The 17885-nt window shown below is 51.7% G+C and overlaps 2 protein-coding genes across 2 annotated transcripts in view; one reads left to right on the top strand and one right to left on the bottom strand.

Annotated features, from left to right (window-relative positions):
* Positions 1-2913, bottom strand: part of UBQLN4 (ubiquilin 4) — a gene marked incomplete at its 3' end in the record, with an annotated part of 29400 nt that extends 26487 nt beyond the window's left edge. Inside the window, 1 exon segment of the mRNA XM_040332182.1 lies at positions 2700-2913. Coding sequence (XP_040188116.1) covers positions 2700-2813 — 114 coding nt within the window.
* Positions 2914-3355: 442 nt separating this feature from the next.
* Positions 3356-12243, top strand: LAMTOR2 (late endosomal/lysosomal adaptor, MAPK and MTOR activator 2). The gene is made up of 4 exons (XM_040332228.1): positions 3356-3503; positions 7325-7487; positions 10440-10529; positions 11670-12243. The coding sequence occupies exons 1-4, from the start codon at positions 3436-3438 to the stop codon at positions 11724-11726; spliced, it is 378 nt and encodes a 125-aa protein (XP_040188162.1). The 5' UTR covers positions 3356-3435; the 3' UTR covers positions 11727-12243.
* The last annotated feature ends 5642 nt before the right edge of the window (positions 12244-17885 follow it).

The raw sequence follows: 17885 nt of genomic DNA on the forward strand, positions 1-17885 counted from the left end.
CACTCTCAGTCACCCCATCTGAGGTAGGAGAAAAATATATATGGACAGCCACACTAAAAAGATAAAAGCACTACAACTCACAGCAGACAGTGGGATATGCAGCTTTAGCGTTTCGCACTAAAATCTAGTGCTTAGTCATAGCTGTATATCCCACTGTCTGCTGTGATATATTTTTCTCCTATTTTTGCTTTGTGCATTGCCGGCACCCGTGGCTTTTGAGAGGACATTGATTGCCAATTGCATCCATCTGGAGCGGCAACCTCCCTTTCCACCCCATCTGAGGACCCAAGGTACAGCCTCAACAAACCCACCCATGAATCCAAGGCGTCCCACACTCCCAGCCACCACATTTGGGGAATGAAGGCACCCTCCAATAACCCATCCAGGAACCCAAGGGACACCAACTGAGGGCCCAAGGTACCCTGCAGCATTAAATTACCATCTAGGAATCCAAGGCACTCTATACTCTCAGTCACACCATCTGACACCCCCCCCCCCCCTCCAAGTTACCCCGTGGTCCCAGGTGACTCAGAAATCCAAGGTACCCCAAACTCCTAGCCACCCTGAGAACCCAGGGTACAGCCTCAAACAACCCACCCATGAACCAAATGACCATCTAGCAATCCAAGGCACTCTCAGTCACACCATCCGATCACACAAGTTACCCTGTGGTCATTGATGACTTATCCAGGAATCCAAAGCACCCCACACTCCTAGTCACCCCATCTGGGAACCCAAGGTACAGCCTCAAACAACCCACCATTAACCCAAGGTGTCCCACACCCGGGGACCCAAGGCACCCTCCAATGGCCCATTCAGAAACCTAAGGCACTCCAAACTCTGTCACTCCATCTGATCACCTAAGGTACCTGGGGCCCAAGATAACCCAGCCGAAATGTAAGAAACCCCAACTCAAGGCCCTCATATGACCAATTAGGAATCCAAGACACCCCCCACTATCAGTCACACCATCTGAGAACCCAAGTTACCCCATGGTCTTAGATGACTCATGCAGGAATCCAAGGTACCCCACACACCTAGTCACCCCATTTAAGGAACCCAAGGTACCCTGCAGACTCAAATGACTATCTATGAACCCCACACACCTAGTCACAAAATCAGGGGACCCAAGGTACAGCCTCAAACATCCCACCCATGAACCCAATGCATCCCACACTCCCAGTCGCAACATTTGGTGACTCAAGGAACCCTGCAACCTAAAATTACTCATCCAGGAACCTAGGACACCCCAAACTTTCAGTCACTCCATCTCAGTACCTAAAAAAAGGTACCTGTGGCCCAAGCCGAAAACTCAAGGCACCCCACCTGAAGGACGTCATATGACCATCTAGGAATCCAAGACACCCCACACCATCAGTCACACCATCTGAGAACACAAGTTACCCCGTGGTCCCACGTGACTCATCCAGGAATCCAATACCCCACACTCTTAGTCAAGGTACCCGTGGCCCAAGACAACCCAGCCGAAAAACTCAAGACACCCCACACTCGAGTGGGTTCTTGGTCACACCATCTGATCACCCAAGTTACCCCATGGTCCCAGATGACTCATCCAGAAAGCCAAGGCACCCCACACTCCTAGCCACCCTGAGAACCCAAGGTACAGCCTCAAAAAACCCACCCAAGGCGTCCCACACTTCCGGTGGGCACATTTGGGGACCAAAGGCACCCTGCAACCTCAAATGACCCATCCAGGAACCCAAGGGACACCAACTGAGTGCCCAAGGTGCCCTGCAGCATCAAATGACCATCTAGGAATCCAAAGCACTCTATACCCTCAGTCACGCCATCTAACAACCCCCCCCCCCCCCAAGTTTCCCATGGTCACTGGTGACTCATCCAGGAACCTAAGGCACCCCAAACTCCTAGTCACCCTATCTGAGGACCCAAGGTACAGCCTCAAAAAACCCACCTATGAACCCAAAGCATCCCACACTCCAAGTCGCCACATTTGGGGACCCAAGGCACCCTGCAACCGCCAATGACCCATCCAGGAACCCAACTCACCCCCAAGCCTAGTGACTCCATCTGAGACCCCAAGGTACCCTGAAGCCTCAAACCACATGCCTTGTGAAGGGGTCCTGTGTGGCTCTGAAACATCCCTGTCCTTGGCTGGGATGTGATTGTTCAATAAAGCTTTGGACCCTTTTCCGGAGTGCCGGTGACCAATCCTTTGCTCTGCAGCCTCAGCTGACCCGAGACACCCCAAGATGATCCTCCACACCCCTCAATATGCCCATCATGGAGACCCAAGGGACCTCACAACCCTTGTGTGACCTTCAGCCACCCCCCACCTCCACAATAACCAGTCTGGGTCCCCCCAATACCCTTCCAGGGAAGGAGACATGGAATCTGGAGGGATCCCCAACACCCTGCCCCCCTCTACAGACCCCAATGTCTCCCTCTGACTCCCTCTGCCCCTAGCCTAGCACAGAGGGGCCAAATGATGACCTATGAAAGGCAAGCAGTCACCCATAGCAACCAATGAGTACCCATATTTGCTTCTGGAATTATAAAATGGTTGCTATTGGCAACAGCTGATGAGAACAGGGTCACATTTGAGGTTTGTTGCCCATAGCAACTGTATTTACTCAGCAGCAGCCTCAGGACCAGGTTGCTGTGGGCAACAGCAGCCCATGTGCTCCAATGTTAAAATCTCAGCCCGCCCCCCCCCTCACCTCTTTGACGCTCGCCGAGTCCCCTATAACGATCTCCTCCTTGTCTTTCGGTGTCTTCACCGTCACCCGGATCAGGCCCTTGCCCGGCGCACCGTCAGCGCCGCTCTCCGCCATCTTCTGCACACCCGCCCACCCAGAGGAGGAACGCACGAGAACTAGCCCGCCGCGCTTTGTCTCACGCCGCTACAGCGACCCCCTAGCGGCCCGGAGGAGCATGCGCCTCCCCCTTTCCATGTGCTGCGTCATCCTCCGCACCACCCGACCTCCTCCCAGCCAATCGCGACGCCGCTCCCAAACGAGGCGCGGGACGCAACGCAGCTCCCGCCATCACCATGACACCCCCGCCGACCAATCAGGCCTCAGCTCTTTCTTCAAACGGCGGTGGTTCCGCGCGCCACCAGGACGACTCGGCCAATCGCCGCTCTGCGCTCCTCAAGCGGAGGCTTGAGACGCACCGTGCGTTTCAGGGCCTAGCGCGTTACTGTGGCAACGCAGGCCTGAGACTAAAGTTCTAATTTAAAAGTTCGTTTTTTTTATGGATTGTTCCAACGCAAGTGACATGTTTATTTGCCCATAAGTAGCAGAGGGCTTCCCTAGGTGGATTTTGGTGGCAGTTTAGAAGGTCGGGGGAGGTGGGCTGGGAGGGGTCAGGTCACATGATGGTGTCCTGTGACTGCAGGAAGGAGAGGCAAGCTGAGTGTCATCTCATTCTGCTGAAGCAGTGTGCTGGACTAGTATGTTGAGGCCCAAAGCTCTGACCCAGGTGCTCAGCCAGGCCAACACTGGGGGTGTGCAGAGCACTCTGTGAGTATTACCCTTCCCCCCCTCCCTATAGGACCAATGTTTACAAAGTGGGAACTCCAAGCAGAACAGGAAAGAAGGGGGGCATCGCCATGGTTACCTGTGTAAGGGGTGAGCGATGCACGCCGCCTGCTACACCCAAATAACAGGTTCGCTTTAACCACTTTAGGACCGGAAAAATTTACCCCCTTAATGACCGGGCGATACGGCACTGCGTCGCTTTAACTGACAATTGCGCGGTCGTGCGACGCTGAATACAAAACAATTTATGTCCTTTTTTTTACCAACAAATAAGTCACTTTCCCACTGAGGCGGTGTGGGCGGTAGCAATAAAGCGTCGCTAGCGGTGCGCTTTTAACCCCCCCAAGGAGGGGTTAAAAAGAGGTTCAAAGCACCGCTGCCAAAGCGCTTTGCAGGCGCTGCCCATTGACTTTCAATGGGCAGGGACAAACTCCACAGCCCTGGGCAGGCACGGTTTAGGAGCGGTGTGTACAGCGCTCCCGTACTGCCCCAAAGATGCAGCTTGCAGGACTTCTTTTTTCTCGTCCTGCAAGCGCACTGCCCCCCAGTGTGAAAGCACTCAGGCTGCAGGTGCGGCAGATTTCAGGCGTTTTTTTTAAGCGCCGCGTTTAGCGCTAAAGCGCCTGAAAAAAAATGCCTTGGTGTGGAAGTAGCCACAGAGCTTTCCTTTGGTGGTATTTGATCACCTCTGGCGGTTTTATTTTTTTGCGCTATTAAAAATAAATAAGCAACAATATTGAGAAAACCCCCCAACATTTTTTACTTTTTGCTCTAATAAATATCCAAAAAAAAAACAAAAGGAAGGGGAAAAAGAAACAAAGAGAATTTCTTCATCAATTTAGGCTGATGTGTATTCTACTACATATTTCTAGTAAAAAAAAAAAACGCAATAAGCGTATATGGATTGGTTTGCACAAAAGTTTTATATAGGTAGATTCAGTAAGAGTTAGGCTGGCTTATCAGTAGATAAGCCGACCTAACTCAGAATCTACGCCGATTTATGTTTAAGTGTATTCTCAAACAGAGATACGCTTAAACATATCTAAGATAAGACGGCTTGCGCCGTCCTATCTTAGGTTGCAATATTTCGGATGGCCGCTAGGTGGGGCTTCCATTGCGGTCGGCGTAGAATATGTAAATGAGTAGATACGCCGATTCACGAACGTACGCCCGGCCGACGCAGTACAAATTTACGCCGTTTCCGTAAGCCATTATCAGGCCTAAAGTTGTTCCATCTATTAGGTGGAATAGTAATGTTAAAGTATGGCCGCCGTTCCCGCTTCGAGATTCGAAATGTTTACGTCGTTTGCGCAAGTCGTCCGTGAATCGGGATTTACGTCCACGTCAAAATCAATAGGCCCGTGCGGCGTATTTAGCCGCAATGCGCACTGGGAAATGTAGGCGCCCGGCGCATGCGCAGTAATAAGAAAACGTCAAAAAACGTAAGGTCAAGCCTTATTAACATAAAACACGCCCCCCTTACACACATTTAAATTCGGCGCCCTCACGCCCGCCCGCTTTAGGCTACGCCGCCGTAACATAGCAGGCAAGTACATTGTGAATCATGTACTTGCCTAGCTAACTTACGGCGGCGTAGCCTAAACGCGCTAAGCTACGCCGCCGCAAGTTTAGGGCAATGTACGTGAATCTACCTAATAGTGTCTACAAAATAGGGGATATATTTATGGCATTATTATTTAATGTATTATTATTTATTCCTCCCTTTTTTTTTTCTTTTTTTTTTTTTTTACTAGTATTGGCCGTGATCGGCGTTTTTTTTTTTTTGTTTTTTTTTTTGCGGTGGACAGATTGGACGCTTTTGGGACCAGTGACATTTATACAGCGATCAGAGCTAAAAAAAATAAAATAACGACTGATTACTGTATAAATGTCACTGGCAGGGAAGGGGTTAACACTAGGGGGCGAGCAAGGGGTTCAAGGAGTTGTAAAGTCAGAACTTTTTTTATATTTTAATGCATTAAAGCGGATGTGCCATGGGAACAAAATATTAAAAGTCAGCAGCTACAAATACTGCAGCTGCTGACTTTTAATAATAGGACACTTACCTGTCCTGGAGTCCAGCGCCGATCGCAGCAGAGCACGAGCGATCGCTCGTCACTCTGCTGCTCCCCCCGCCATCCACGCTGAGGGAACCAGGAAGTGAAGCGCTGCGGCTTCACTGCCCGGTTCCCTACGGCGCATGCGCGAGTCGCGCTGCGCCCGCCGATTGGCTCACACGCTGTGTGCTGGGAGCCGAGTGTTCCCAGCACACAACGGGCGACAGACGGGATGTGACGGAATGCCCGTCTTTCGCCCGTATCGTGTGGCCGGAAGTGGGTGCAAATACCTGTCTTTAGACAGGTGTCTGCACCCCCCTCCCCCCTGAAAGGTGTCAAAAGTGACACCGGAGGGGGGGGGGGTTCCGATCAGCGGGACTCCACTTTAGGGTGGAGGACCGCTTTAAGATTAAAAAAAATAAATAAAACATTCTGTGTGTAGCAGAACCTACCTGAGCCCCTTCTCTCTCCATCAATGTCCATGATGCCCTCAGCCATCCAGGACACTCCCGATTGGCTGAGACAGAGCAGCGGCACCATTGGCTCCCACAGCTGTCAAAGCCAGCCAGCCAATCGGGGGGGTAGGTCGGGGCTCTGTGTCTGAATGTATACACAGAGCTCTGACTCGGCTCGGGGTGCCCCCTGTAGCAAGCTGCTGGCTGTGGGGGTACTCAAAGGAGGGAGGGGCCAGAAGCAGCGAAGAGGAGGATCCTGGCTGCTCGGTGCAAACCAACTGCACAGAGGAGGTAAGTATTTAAAAAAAGCAAGACTTTGCAATCTCTTTAAGTGTGTCCTAGGGAGGCGTTTCTAACTGTGGGGAGGAGTGTACTGACTGGAGGAGGAGAGAGATCGCTGTTCCTGATCACTAGGAACAGCAGGCCTCTCTGGACTTCCCTGACAGAACGGGGATCTGTCTGTTTACATTGATAGATCCCCGTTTTGGCTCTCTGAGAAGCGATCGTGAGTGGCCGACGGTCCCTACGATCGCTCCTCAGAGAGCCAGAACGGGGATCTATCAATGTAAACAGACAGATCCCCGTTCTGTCAGGGAAGTACAGAGGTCTGCTGTTCCTAGTGATCAGGAACAGCGATCTCTCTCCTCCTCCAGTCGGTACACTCCTCCCACAGGCAGCCCATAGAGGTGGAGGCAGCAGCTGCACAGGCATGCAGGAGCGGGTGCAGGAACCTGAATCTATACGGCCTGTTTGGGACCCCCGTAGGGTGACCACATTACCATTCAGGGACACCCTCCCTTCCCAAAAATCAGCTTGTGCTGTAACGAATCGCAGCACAGTGATTGGACACAAGAGGCGGGATTTATGATTTCTCCAATCACAAGCAGGGGGCGGGGACTGTGCTCCTCCAGGCATTCCCGGCCAGGACAAGTACTGTTGGTGAGTAAAGCGGTGATGTGGCGGCCTTTTTTGGGGGCATCAGATTGGTAGGGGGGACATGGTCACCCTAGACCCCTGCACCCGTTCCTGCACGCATTTCACACTTGCAGTCTGTTGGCTTTGAAAAGGGAGGAGAAGAGCAAGGGGAGCGCCTTGCTTTCCCAGGTTGTGGGGCTGTGTGTTTCTATTGATGCACACAGTGTAGAGAGACTCTGCTCTAGTCCCTGCATGCAAGGGTGACTCCATAAGCTGAAACCTTGGGCAGCGGCTTAAACAGGAACCCAGGCAAGGAATAAACTGGCCATTGAACCCCCCCCCTCTTCTGACCCCCCCTGTGTTTTGTTTCCTCCAGGCTCCTGAACAATGAAGGCTCTCTACTTGCATATTCTGGTTATGGTGACACAGATGCCAGAGTTACAGCTGCTATTGCTAGCAACATTTGGGCTGCCTATGATAAGAATGGACACCAAGCCTTCAACGAGGACAATCTTAAATTCATCCTTATGGACTGTATGGTGAGTGTTAGAGGGGCTGTTCAAGTAATACCCCCCCCCCCTCCCGCACCTGGAACGGGGACCCTGCAAAGAATTTCTCACACATGACCCCTGTCACAGATATACCCCTCCCCAGCATGCCCCGCGAGGGAAAACCCCTCCAATTGGCTGCTGGGGAAAACGTCCTCTGCCAGAACCCCTCTGGCGCCAACTGCCGGCAAGGGGTGGTATTCCACAGACTGACCCAGTGGACATTTCTGGGATGACAGAAGTCCCAAATTTGAACAAACACGAATGGGAGCAAAGTAACTCTCCCATTCCCACTAACTTTAGCGTAACGCCCATGCAGAAAGCAAGGGGGCGCTACATATAGAGAGAGAGATGGGGAGGGGGAGGGAGATGGAGGGGGAGGGAGATGGAGGGGGAGGAGAGGGGGAGGGAGATGGAGGGGGAGGGGGGGAGAGAGAGATGGGGGGGGAGAGAGAGATGGGGGGGGAGAGACAGAGGGGGAGATGGGGGGGGGGGGGGAGAGAGAGGGGGAGATGGGGGGGGAGGGGGAGTGAGAGATGGGGGGGAGAGAGAGAGAGAGAGAGATGGGGGGGAGGGGGGGAGAGAGGGATGGAGAGAGAGGGATGGGGGGGAGGGAGAGAGAGAGGGATGGGGGGGGAGGGAGGGATGGGGGGAGAGAGATGGATGGAGGGAGAGAGAGAGAGAGAGAGATAGATATATATATATCTCCTATCTCTATATCTCTGTCTATCTCTATCTATCTCTCCAACTCTCTCGGACTAGGCCGAAGCCTAAAAAACCCTGCCCGCAGCTCTCTGTGATCCTGGGAACAGGCTGCGAGGCCGGACGCCACTCTGCCTTTTCTCAGGATTGCTGTGGGCAGGGTTTTTTTTAGGCGAGGCCGCGGCTTCAGCCTAGTCTGCGGCCTTTTCCCAGGATTGTGGCGGACTAGGCCGAAGCCGGGGACTCGCCTAAAAAATCCTGCTCGCAGCGATCCTGGGAAAAGGCCGCTCGTGGGCAGGGTTTTTTAGGCGAAGCCATGGCAGGATCAGGGCAGACTAGGCCGAAGCCACGGCCTCGCCTAAAAACTTAGGACCGGCGTGGTGTCCATGGGGGAAAAAAAAAAACTTGATTCGTAACGAATCAATTTTTGCCTAAAATCGCCCAGCCCTTCTATCTATCTATCTATCTATCTATCTATCTATCTATCTATCTATCTATCTATCTATCTATCTATCTATCTATCTATCTATTCCATATCTATCTATTCATCTATTCAATTTCTATCTATATATAATGAGCTAGATTCACGTAGCCTTTACGTCGGCTATTGATACGCTGCGTAAGTTAGAAGATGCGCCGTCGTCTCTATGCGTGCCATTCCGGGAGCTAGATACGCCTGAATTTCAGCTTCCTCCGACCGACGTAAGTGTTAGTACGCCGTCGTATCTAGGGTGCATATTTATGCTGGCAGCTAGGGGCGCTTCCGTAGATTTACGCGTAGAATATGTAAATGGCCTAGATACGCCGATTCACGAACTTACTTGCGCCCGCTACGCCGTTTTGGCTTACGTCCGGCGTAACGTTACCCCTGCTATATGAGGCGCAGCCAATGTTGAGGTATGGACGTCGGAACAGCCGTCGAATTTTACGTTGTTTACGTAAGTGGTACGTGAATGGGGCTGTGTGTAGGTTACGTTCACGTCGAAAGCATTGAGCCGACGTTTCTTAGGGAGTATATGTGACGTGACTCTGAGCATGCGCCGTACGAACGCCCATTCATTTACATGGGGTCATGGCTAATTTGTCTACAACACGCCTCATATGAGATGCGCTGCGCCGGCCAAAAGATACGCCGAGCTACCTGAATCTAGCTCATTTATCAATCTATCTATAATAAAATTTAGTTAAAGTGGAGTTCCACCCTGAAAAAATATATATATATTTCCAATGTTTTTTTTTGTGTCTTGTAGCAGAAAGTAAAATATATGTGTGTGTGTGTGTATATATGTATATATATGTGTATATTGATTGTAAAGGTTTTTTTTTTTTTTTCTAAATAACATACTTGTCATACTTGCCTCCTCTGTGCAAGGGTTATGCACAGAGCAGCCCCGATCCTTCTTTTCTCATTGAGTGCCCCCACAGAGAGCCGCTTGTTAAGGGGGCAGCCGTGTGGGCGCGCTCCCGAGTCCTGTTGCTGCGTCCATGGACACTCCCCCTGGCTCCTGAGTCCTGTTGCTGCGTCCATGGACACTCCCCCTGGCCTGTTGCTGCGTCCATGGACACTCCCCCTGGCTCCTGAGTCCTGTTGCTGCGTCCTTGGACACTCCCCCTGGCCTGTTGCTGCGTCCTTGGACACTCCCCCTGGCCTGTTGCTGCGTCCATGGACACTCCCCCTGGCCTGTTGCTGCGTCCATGGACACTCCCCCTGGCCTGTTGCTGCGTCCATGGACACTCCCCCTGGCTCCTGAGTCCTGTTGCTGCGTCCTTGGACACTCCCCCTGGCCTGTTGCTGCGTCCTTGGACACTCCCCCTGGCCTGTTGCTGCGTCCATGGACACTCCCCCTGGCCTGTTGCTGCGTCCATGGACACTCCCCCTGGCCTGTTGCTGCGTCCATGGACACTCCCCCTGGCCTGTTGCTGCGTCCATGGACACTCCCCCTGGCTTCCATGTCACTGGATTTGATAGACAGCAGGAGCCAATGGCTTTCAATCTATCCATTGAGGACCCGAGACAGCTGCTGGGCTCATCCCCCGTCGCTGGAAAGATCAGGTTCAGGTAAGTATAAGGTAGGCTTGGGGGGGGGGGGGGCTGCTGATCTTGTTTATGTAGTCTCTCTTAATGAGAACTGGCATTGCATTGGGCTGATTATTGAACATTGGAAGATTGTGGCCCTTTTGTAGGTCTTGATTGGTAGGGGAATTCTTGTCTGATGACTTGCCTGTTGCTGCCCCCTGCAGGAAGGCCGTGTTGCGATTACAAGAGTGTCCAACTTGCTGCTGTGCATGTATGCCAAAGAGACTGTTGGATTTGGCATGCTGAAAGCAAAGGTGAGATATTGTTAGCAAATTGCATCCATGTACAGTGTTGGCCATCAACAGTTTATTGACAAATAATGACACCCTGACACTTGGGGAGGGGGGGGGGGGGGGGGGGGGTCCCAGAACAATGACACTTGGGGGGGGGGGGGGGGGGTGTCGTCTCAGAACAATGACACTTGGGGGGTGTCTCAGGACAATGACACTTGGGGAGGGGGTCCCAGAACAATGACACTTGGGGGATGTCTCAGGACAATGACACGCTGTCACTGTGGGGGTGTCTCAGAACAATGATACGCTGTCACTGTGGGGGTGTCTCAGAACAATGATACGCTGTCACTGTGGGGGTGTCTCAGAACAATGATACGCTGTCACTGTGGGGGTGTCTCAGAACAATGATACGCTGTCACTGGGGGGGGGGGGGTCCCAGGACAATGACACGCTGTCACTGTGGGGGTGTCTCAGAACAATGATACGCTGTCACTGTGGGGGGTGTCTCAGAACAATGATACGCTGTCACTGGGGGGGGGGGTCCCAGGACAATGACACGCTGTCACTGTGGGGGGGGTCCCAGGACAATGACACGCTGTCACTGGGGGGGGGGTCCCAGGACAATGACACGCTGTCACTGGGGGGGGGGGGTCCCAGGACAATGACACGCTGTCACTGTGGGGGGGTCCCAGGACAATGACACGCTGTCACTGGGGGGGGGGGGTCCCAGGACAATGACACGCTGTCACTGGGGGGGGGGGTCCCAGGACAATGACACGCTGTCACTGTGGGGGGGGTCCCAGGACAATGACACGCTGTCACTGTGGGGGGGTCCCAGGACAATGACACGCTGTCACTGGGGGGGGTCCCAGAATGCTGTCACTGGGGGGGGGGTCCCAGAACGCTGTCACTGGGGGGGGTCCCAGAACGCTGACACCTTGACACTTGAGGGGTCCCAGGACAATGACACCCTCTCACTTGGGGGCCTACCATACTGTAAGGAATTGTGGTTATGATAATGAGGTTTGGGTTTGATAACACTTTATACTTTTATTGATTTGTAATGAATATATGGGCATATTAATTGGCGATTTTATCATTTATTTCCTGCAGTTGCCCCTTTGTGTGCCGTTCCTGAATTAATTCTTCTTTTCCTTTTAGGCCCAAGCGTTGGTCAGTTACCTGGAGGAGCCTCTAAATCAGGTGTCTGCGAGTTAGGAGCGAGGCGCTCGGATCTGCCTGCGCGCGGAGCAAAGCGTAGACTGAGACCATGCGGGACGGCGGTACATGAAGGACTGAGGTCACTGATGATAACACGTTGCTGTCATACATGATGCTTCTGCCAGTCTGTTTGGTCCTGTACTGCTGGCAGCTTATCACTAGAACTCCTTTCCACATCTATGGCTGAGCTCCGCTCAGTTTGCTTTTACTATTTAAGAGAATCTGTCACTTTGCTCATTAATGGCCGGTCCTCATATAAGCCAACCCACTGATACTTATCTTTGTTACTTTGTTCACCTGTGAGAGCCCTTGGGAAATACCTGGTGCTTCTAAGTTTGAGGGGAGCCTGTGACCCCCCCCCCCCCACTCCTCTGAGGATGCAGTGCTCTGAGTGGCCTGTAGCCTTCTCTCCCCCCCACCTCCTCTGAGGATGCAGTGCTCTGAGTGGCCTGTAGCCTTCTCTCCCCCCCCTCCTCCTCTGAGGAGGCAGTGCTCAGAGTGGCCTGTAGCCTTCTCTCTCCCCCCCCTCCTCTGAGGATGCAGTGCTCTGAGTGACCTGTAGCCTTCTCTCTCCCCCCCTCCTCCTCTGAGGATGCAGTGCTCTGAGTGACCTGTAGCCTTCTCTCTCCCCCCCCTCCTCTGAAGATGCAGTGCTCTGAGTGGCCTGTAGCCTTCTCTCCCCCCCCCCTCCTCTGAAGATGCAGTGCTCTGAGTGGCCTGTAGCCTTCTCTCCCCCCCCCCCTCCTGAGGATGCAGTGCTCTGAGTGGCCTGTAGCCTTCTCTCTCCCCCCCCTCCTCTGAAGATGCAGTGCTCTGAGTGGCCTGTAGCCTTCTCTCTCCCCCCCCCTCCTCTGAAGATGCAGTGCTCTGAGTGGCCTGTAGCCTTCTCTCCCCCCCCTCCTCCTGAGGATGCAGTGCTCTGAGTGGCCTGTAGCCTTCTCTCCCCCCCCCCTCCTCTGAGGATGCAGTGCTCTGAGTGGCCTGTAGCCTTCTCTCTCCCCCCCTCCTCCTCTGAGGATGCAGTGCTCTGAGTGGCCTGTAGCCTTCTCTCCCCCCCCCCTTCTCCTGAGGATGCAGTGCTCTGAGTGGCCTGTAGCCTTCTCTCCCCCCCCCCTCCTCCTCTGAGGAGGCAGTGCTCAGAGTGGCCTGTAGCCTCCCCCCCCTCCTCCTCTGAGGATGCAGTGCTCAGTGCAGCATATGACCTTGTCTCCCTTTTAGGGCAACGCTCAGAGCGACCTGTGACCTTTTTTTAAACTCCTCCTCTAAAGAGTCACCACTGACAGCGGCTTGCGTCTTTCTCACCCTCCTCCAAGGAGGTAGTGCTTAGTGTCCTTTGGCCCTCCTCCAAGGAGGCAGTGCTCAGAGCATCCTGTGACCTTTTTGTATCCTTCTCCGAGGAGGCACAGCTGACATCGGCCTGTGACTTTCTCACGCTCCTCCTCCAAAGCAGCAGCCTATGACTTTCTCTCTTTCCTATGTGGAGTTGGTGCTCAGAGGGGCCGTTAATCTTCTCCCCCCTCCTCCGAGGAGGCAGTGCTCAGAGCAGCCTGTGACCTTTATCCCCTCCTCCGAGGAGGCAGTGCTCAGAGCAGCCTGTGACCTTTATCCCCTCCTCCGAGGAGGCAGTGCCCAGAACAGCATAGAACTTTCTCTGCCTCTTTCAAGGTGGGCAGTGCTCAGAGCAGCATGTCTCCTCCCCCGAGGAGGCAGTGCTTAGAGCAGCCTGTAACCTTCTCCCCCCTCCTCTGAGGAAGCGGTGCCCAGAACTGCATAGGACTTTTTCTGCCTCCTCCAAGGCAGTGTTCAGTGCAGCATGTGACCTTCTCCCCTCCTCCAAGGAGGCAGTTCTCAATAGCATGTGACTTTCTCTCTCGAGGGGGCTGTGCTCAAAGCATCATGTGACCTTCCCCCCCCCCTCCTCTGAGGAATCAGTGCTTTCCCCTCCTCCGAGGAATCAGTGCTAAGTGTGACATGTGACCCCCCCCCCCCCCCCCCCCCCCCCGCAGGCAGTGCTCAGAGTGGCATTTTACTTTCTCCCCCTCCTCTGAGGAGACGGTGCTCAGAGCAGCATGTCCCCTCCCCTGAAGAGGCAGTGCTCAGAGCAGTATGTGACCTTCTGGCCCCTCCGCTGAAGTAGCAGTGCCCAGAACAGCATAGGACTGAGCACTGTCTCCTTCGAGGAGACAGTGCTCAGAGCAGCATGTCCCCTCCCCTGAGGAGGCAGTGCTTAGAAGAGCCTGTGACCTTCTCCCACTCCTCTGAGGAAGCGGTGCCCAGAACTGCATAGGACTTTCTCTGCCTCCTCCTCCGAGGAGGGAGCAGCATGTGACCTTTTTCTCCTCCCCAGAGGTAGTGCCCGTGACCCTCTTTTCTCCCTCCTCCAGGGCTCCCAGAAGCCAATCACCAGGCCCAAAAACTGTCACATGGGGAAAGGGGAGCAGGTAGTTTGGACTCCGGCCTCTGGTGGAGGAATGGGGTGACGGAACGGAGAGGCGAAGGTGAGTGTCAGTTGTTGGTTGGGAGGTCTCTTAAGAGAACCTGTCATTTTTGTTCAGAATGGGCTGAGGGACAGATTTCAGGGCAAAGTGACAGATTTCCTTTTAAATGACCAAATGATTGGTTTGTGTTGAGCGCCGCACACCATTGCTGTACAAAAGAAAAACAGAAATATATCGTTGTACTCTTCTCATTCTATACTTTGCTGAGTGTGCAAAAGATTTATCGAAAGGGCAAAAAAAATAAAAAAATAACTGTACATAGGCCGGAATTTTGTGGCGAAATGAAATGAAAATAGTAAAGGGTATTTAAATATAAAAAACGTTTGTCTTTGATTTATTTATCGAATTCACTTGCACTGGGTGATTGACGTTAAAATGGACTTCTCAGAAACGTTATAAATCTGCATGATTGTGACAATAATACACCCCTAAGTGAAAATGTCCAAATTGGGCCCAAAGTGTCAATATTTTGTGTGGCCTCAATTATTTTCCAGCACTGCCTTATCCCTCTTGGGCATGGAGGTCACCAGAGCTTCACAGGTTGTCACTGAAGTCCTCTTCCCCTCCTCCATGCTTAGTTTGGATGCCCCCCCAACGCTATCTTGCCCGTCGTCCATCGGCGGCCTCGTCCGGTCCGGCGTCCTTCTGCGGCCATCGTGGTGTCCTCCCCGCTCGATTCCCGCGCTGAGTTTGAACCACTGCGCCGGCATATACCGAGCGCAGTATAGTCGGGCAGGCTCGGCTCCTCTCGCGTAAAGGACGTACAGGACGTGACCGCGAGAGGAGCCGAGCCTGCCCGACTATACTGCGCTCGGTATATGCCGGCGCAGTGGTTCAAACACAGCGCGGGTATCGGCGTATATCGCGCACCCACGATATTGCCCTGATTTTCAGGGCAAAAAAGTGTGCGGTATACGCCGATTATATATCTCTATCTATATTTGTTTTTTTACATTTAAGTATATTTTTTCCCAAAAAATTGCCTTAGAAAAACCGCTGCGCAAATACTGTGTGACATAAAAAATTGCAAAAGCCGCCATTTTTATTCTCTAGGATCTCTGTTAACCACTTAAGGACCCCTTTACGCCGATATACATCGGCAGAGTGGCACGGCTGGGCACATCCACGTACCTGTACGTGGCCCTTTAAGCCCAGCCGTGGGGTCGTGCGCACCACCGGCACGTGCACGCGATCCGGTCCAAAGCTCCGTGACCGCGCTCGCGGACCCGATCGCCGCCGGTGTCCCGCGATCGGTCCTCCGGAGCTATAGAACAGGGAGAGGTGAGTGTAAACGCACCTTCCCTGTTCTTTGTTGTGGCAGTGTCATTGATCGTGTGTTCCCTGATATAGGGAAACACGATCAATGACGTCACACGTCCAGCCCTGCCCCCCTACAGTTAGAAACACATATGAGGTCACACATACCCCCTAGTGGTAAACTCCCAAACTGCAATTGTCATTTTCACAGTAATCGGTGCATTTTTATAGCATTTTTTTGCTGTGAAAATGACAATGGTCCCAAAAATGTGTCGAAATTGTCCGATGTGTCCGCCATAATGTCGCAGTCACGGAAAAAAACGCTGATCGCCGCCATTAGTAGTAAAAACAAAAAAAATGAATAAAAATGCAATAAAACTATCCCCTATTTTGTAAACGCTATACATTTTGCGCAAACCAATCGATAAACGCTTATTGAGATTTTTTTTACCAAAAATAGGTAGAAGAATACGGATCGGCCTAAACCAAGGAAAAAAAAAGTTTTTTTATCTTTTTTGGGGATATTTATTATAGCAAAAATTGTCACTCTATTTTTGTTTATAGCGCAAAGAAAAGAAAAACTCAGAGGTGATCAAATACCACCAAAAGAAAGCTCTATTCGTGGGAAAAAAAGGACGCCGATTTTGTTTGGGAGCCACTTAGCACGACCGCGCAATTGTCAGTTAAAGCGACGCAGTGCCGAATCGCAAAAACTGGCCGGGTCCTTTACCTGCATAAAGGTCCGGGTCTTAAGTGGTTAAATTGTTTCCCAAGAAATTGCGTTAGAAAAACCACTGCGCAAATACCGTGTGACATAAAAAATTGCAATAGCCGCCATTTTTATTTGCTAGGATCTCTGTTAAAAATTATATATATAATGTTTGGGGGTTCTAAGTAATTTTCCAGCAAAAAAAAAAAATACAGATTTTTTACTTGTAAACAACAAGTGCCAGATAAAAAGCCCGGGTCTTTAAGTGGATAGAAATGGCGGATTGCGGTGAGCAAAGTTCCCGGACTCTCATTACTAGATGGATTTTGCGTCCTTTTATTTAATAGCTGCAGTATATTGTATGACGGCTCATAAAGAGTATGGCTGGAGGGGGGGGGGGGGGGGGGTGGAAGAGTAAAGGTCAATCTCAAGCAAACCTTGTTCTATTCTGTAAAGCAAAGGTGTATTTGTTGGCATTATCATTGTACTTCCTTGTGTGTGTTCCGTCAACGCGGATCCTGTGCTGCCGCTGTTTTTCCTAGACTTTGCTTCATATTATTTTTTTATTTTATTTTTTCATTTTGGATAGAGTAAAGGAAGCGTTAGAACCTCAATTTTATTTTCTATTTTTTGTTTTTTTTTTGCCACCTGTGTCCCCATTGCGGAGATTCTCCTTCACTTCCTGTCCCGCAGCCAAAACAGGAAGTGAGAGGAAATCCCTGCAAATTAAGGAAATCCCCCCCCCCCCATTGGAAGATTTTCTCCCTGTTCCGGTGACAACCTAAAATTTGGAATTGTCTTTAGCTTTCATTTTCTGTGATAGAGAGGATGAATCTCCCTAACGGGGACACCGACAGCAATAAAAAAAAAAAAAAACAGGTGTATTAATTCCTCTGCTCTATAGAAAAATAAGGTTTTGCTTTTAGTTATCCTTTAAGTTTTGGATGGGGGTGAGGAAGGGTTAGATCAGGGGGTCTCAAACCGGTGGCCCGCCCAGCTGTTGCGGAACTACATGTCCCATCATGCCTCAGCCTATGGGAGTCGGGAAACCTTCCAATGGGGACACCTAAGAAGGTGAATTCCCATCACTTCCTGTTGCATCTCTGGGTGCTGGACTCCTATGCCAAATCCAACCTTGATAAGACAACCCAGGCCTAATTTTGAGCAGTCTTATCAAGGTTGGATTTAGCATAAGGGTCCAGCACCCAATCTTGATCTGATTGCCCATGCTGGGCTCAAGATTGGGCCTGGGTGGTCTCATCAAGGTCGAATTTGGCTACAAGACCGAGCACCCAATTTACAAGGGTCCAGCACCCAATATTGACCTGATTGTCCATATTCAGCTCAAGATTGGGCCTGGGTGGTCTCATCAAGGTCGAATTTGGCTACAAGACCGAGCACCCAATTTTTGAGCCCAACATGAACAGCCAGGTCAAGATTTGATCCTGGACCCTTGTAAATTGGGTGCACGGGCCTTGTAGCCAAATTTCGACCTTGATGAGGCCACCCAGGCCCAATCTTGAGCCCAGCATGGACAATCGGATCAATATTGGGTGCTGGACCCTTGTGCTAAATCCAACCTTGATAAGACTGCCTAGGCCCAATCTTGAGCCCAGCATGGACAATCAGATCAAGATTGGGTGCTGGACTCCTATGCCAAATCCAACCTTGATAAGACAACCCAGGCCTAAT

Source organism: Rana temporaria, chromosome 13, assembly GCF_905171775.1.
Source record: "Rana temporaria chromosome 13, aRanTem1.1, whole genome shotgun sequence".
Classification (NCBI taxonomy): domain Eukaryota; kingdom Metazoa; phylum Chordata; class Amphibia; order Anura; family Ranidae; genus Rana; species Rana temporaria.

Bases quoted from the DNA above. Each gene is read 5' to 3' on its own strand.
- LAMTOR2 (XM_040332228.1), top strand. From the start codon at position 3,436: ATGTTGAGGCCCAAAGCTCTGACCCAGGTGCTCAGCCAGGCCAACACT. The intron at 7,488-10,439 runs GTGAGTGTTAGA...TGCCCCCTGCAG, and splicing joins TCATCCTTATGGACTGTATG to GAAGGCCGTGTTGCGATTAC. The intron at 10,530-11,669 runs GTGAGATATTGT...TTTTCCTTTTAG, and splicing joins TTGGCATGCTGAAAGCAAAG to GCCCAAGCGTTGGTCAGTTA.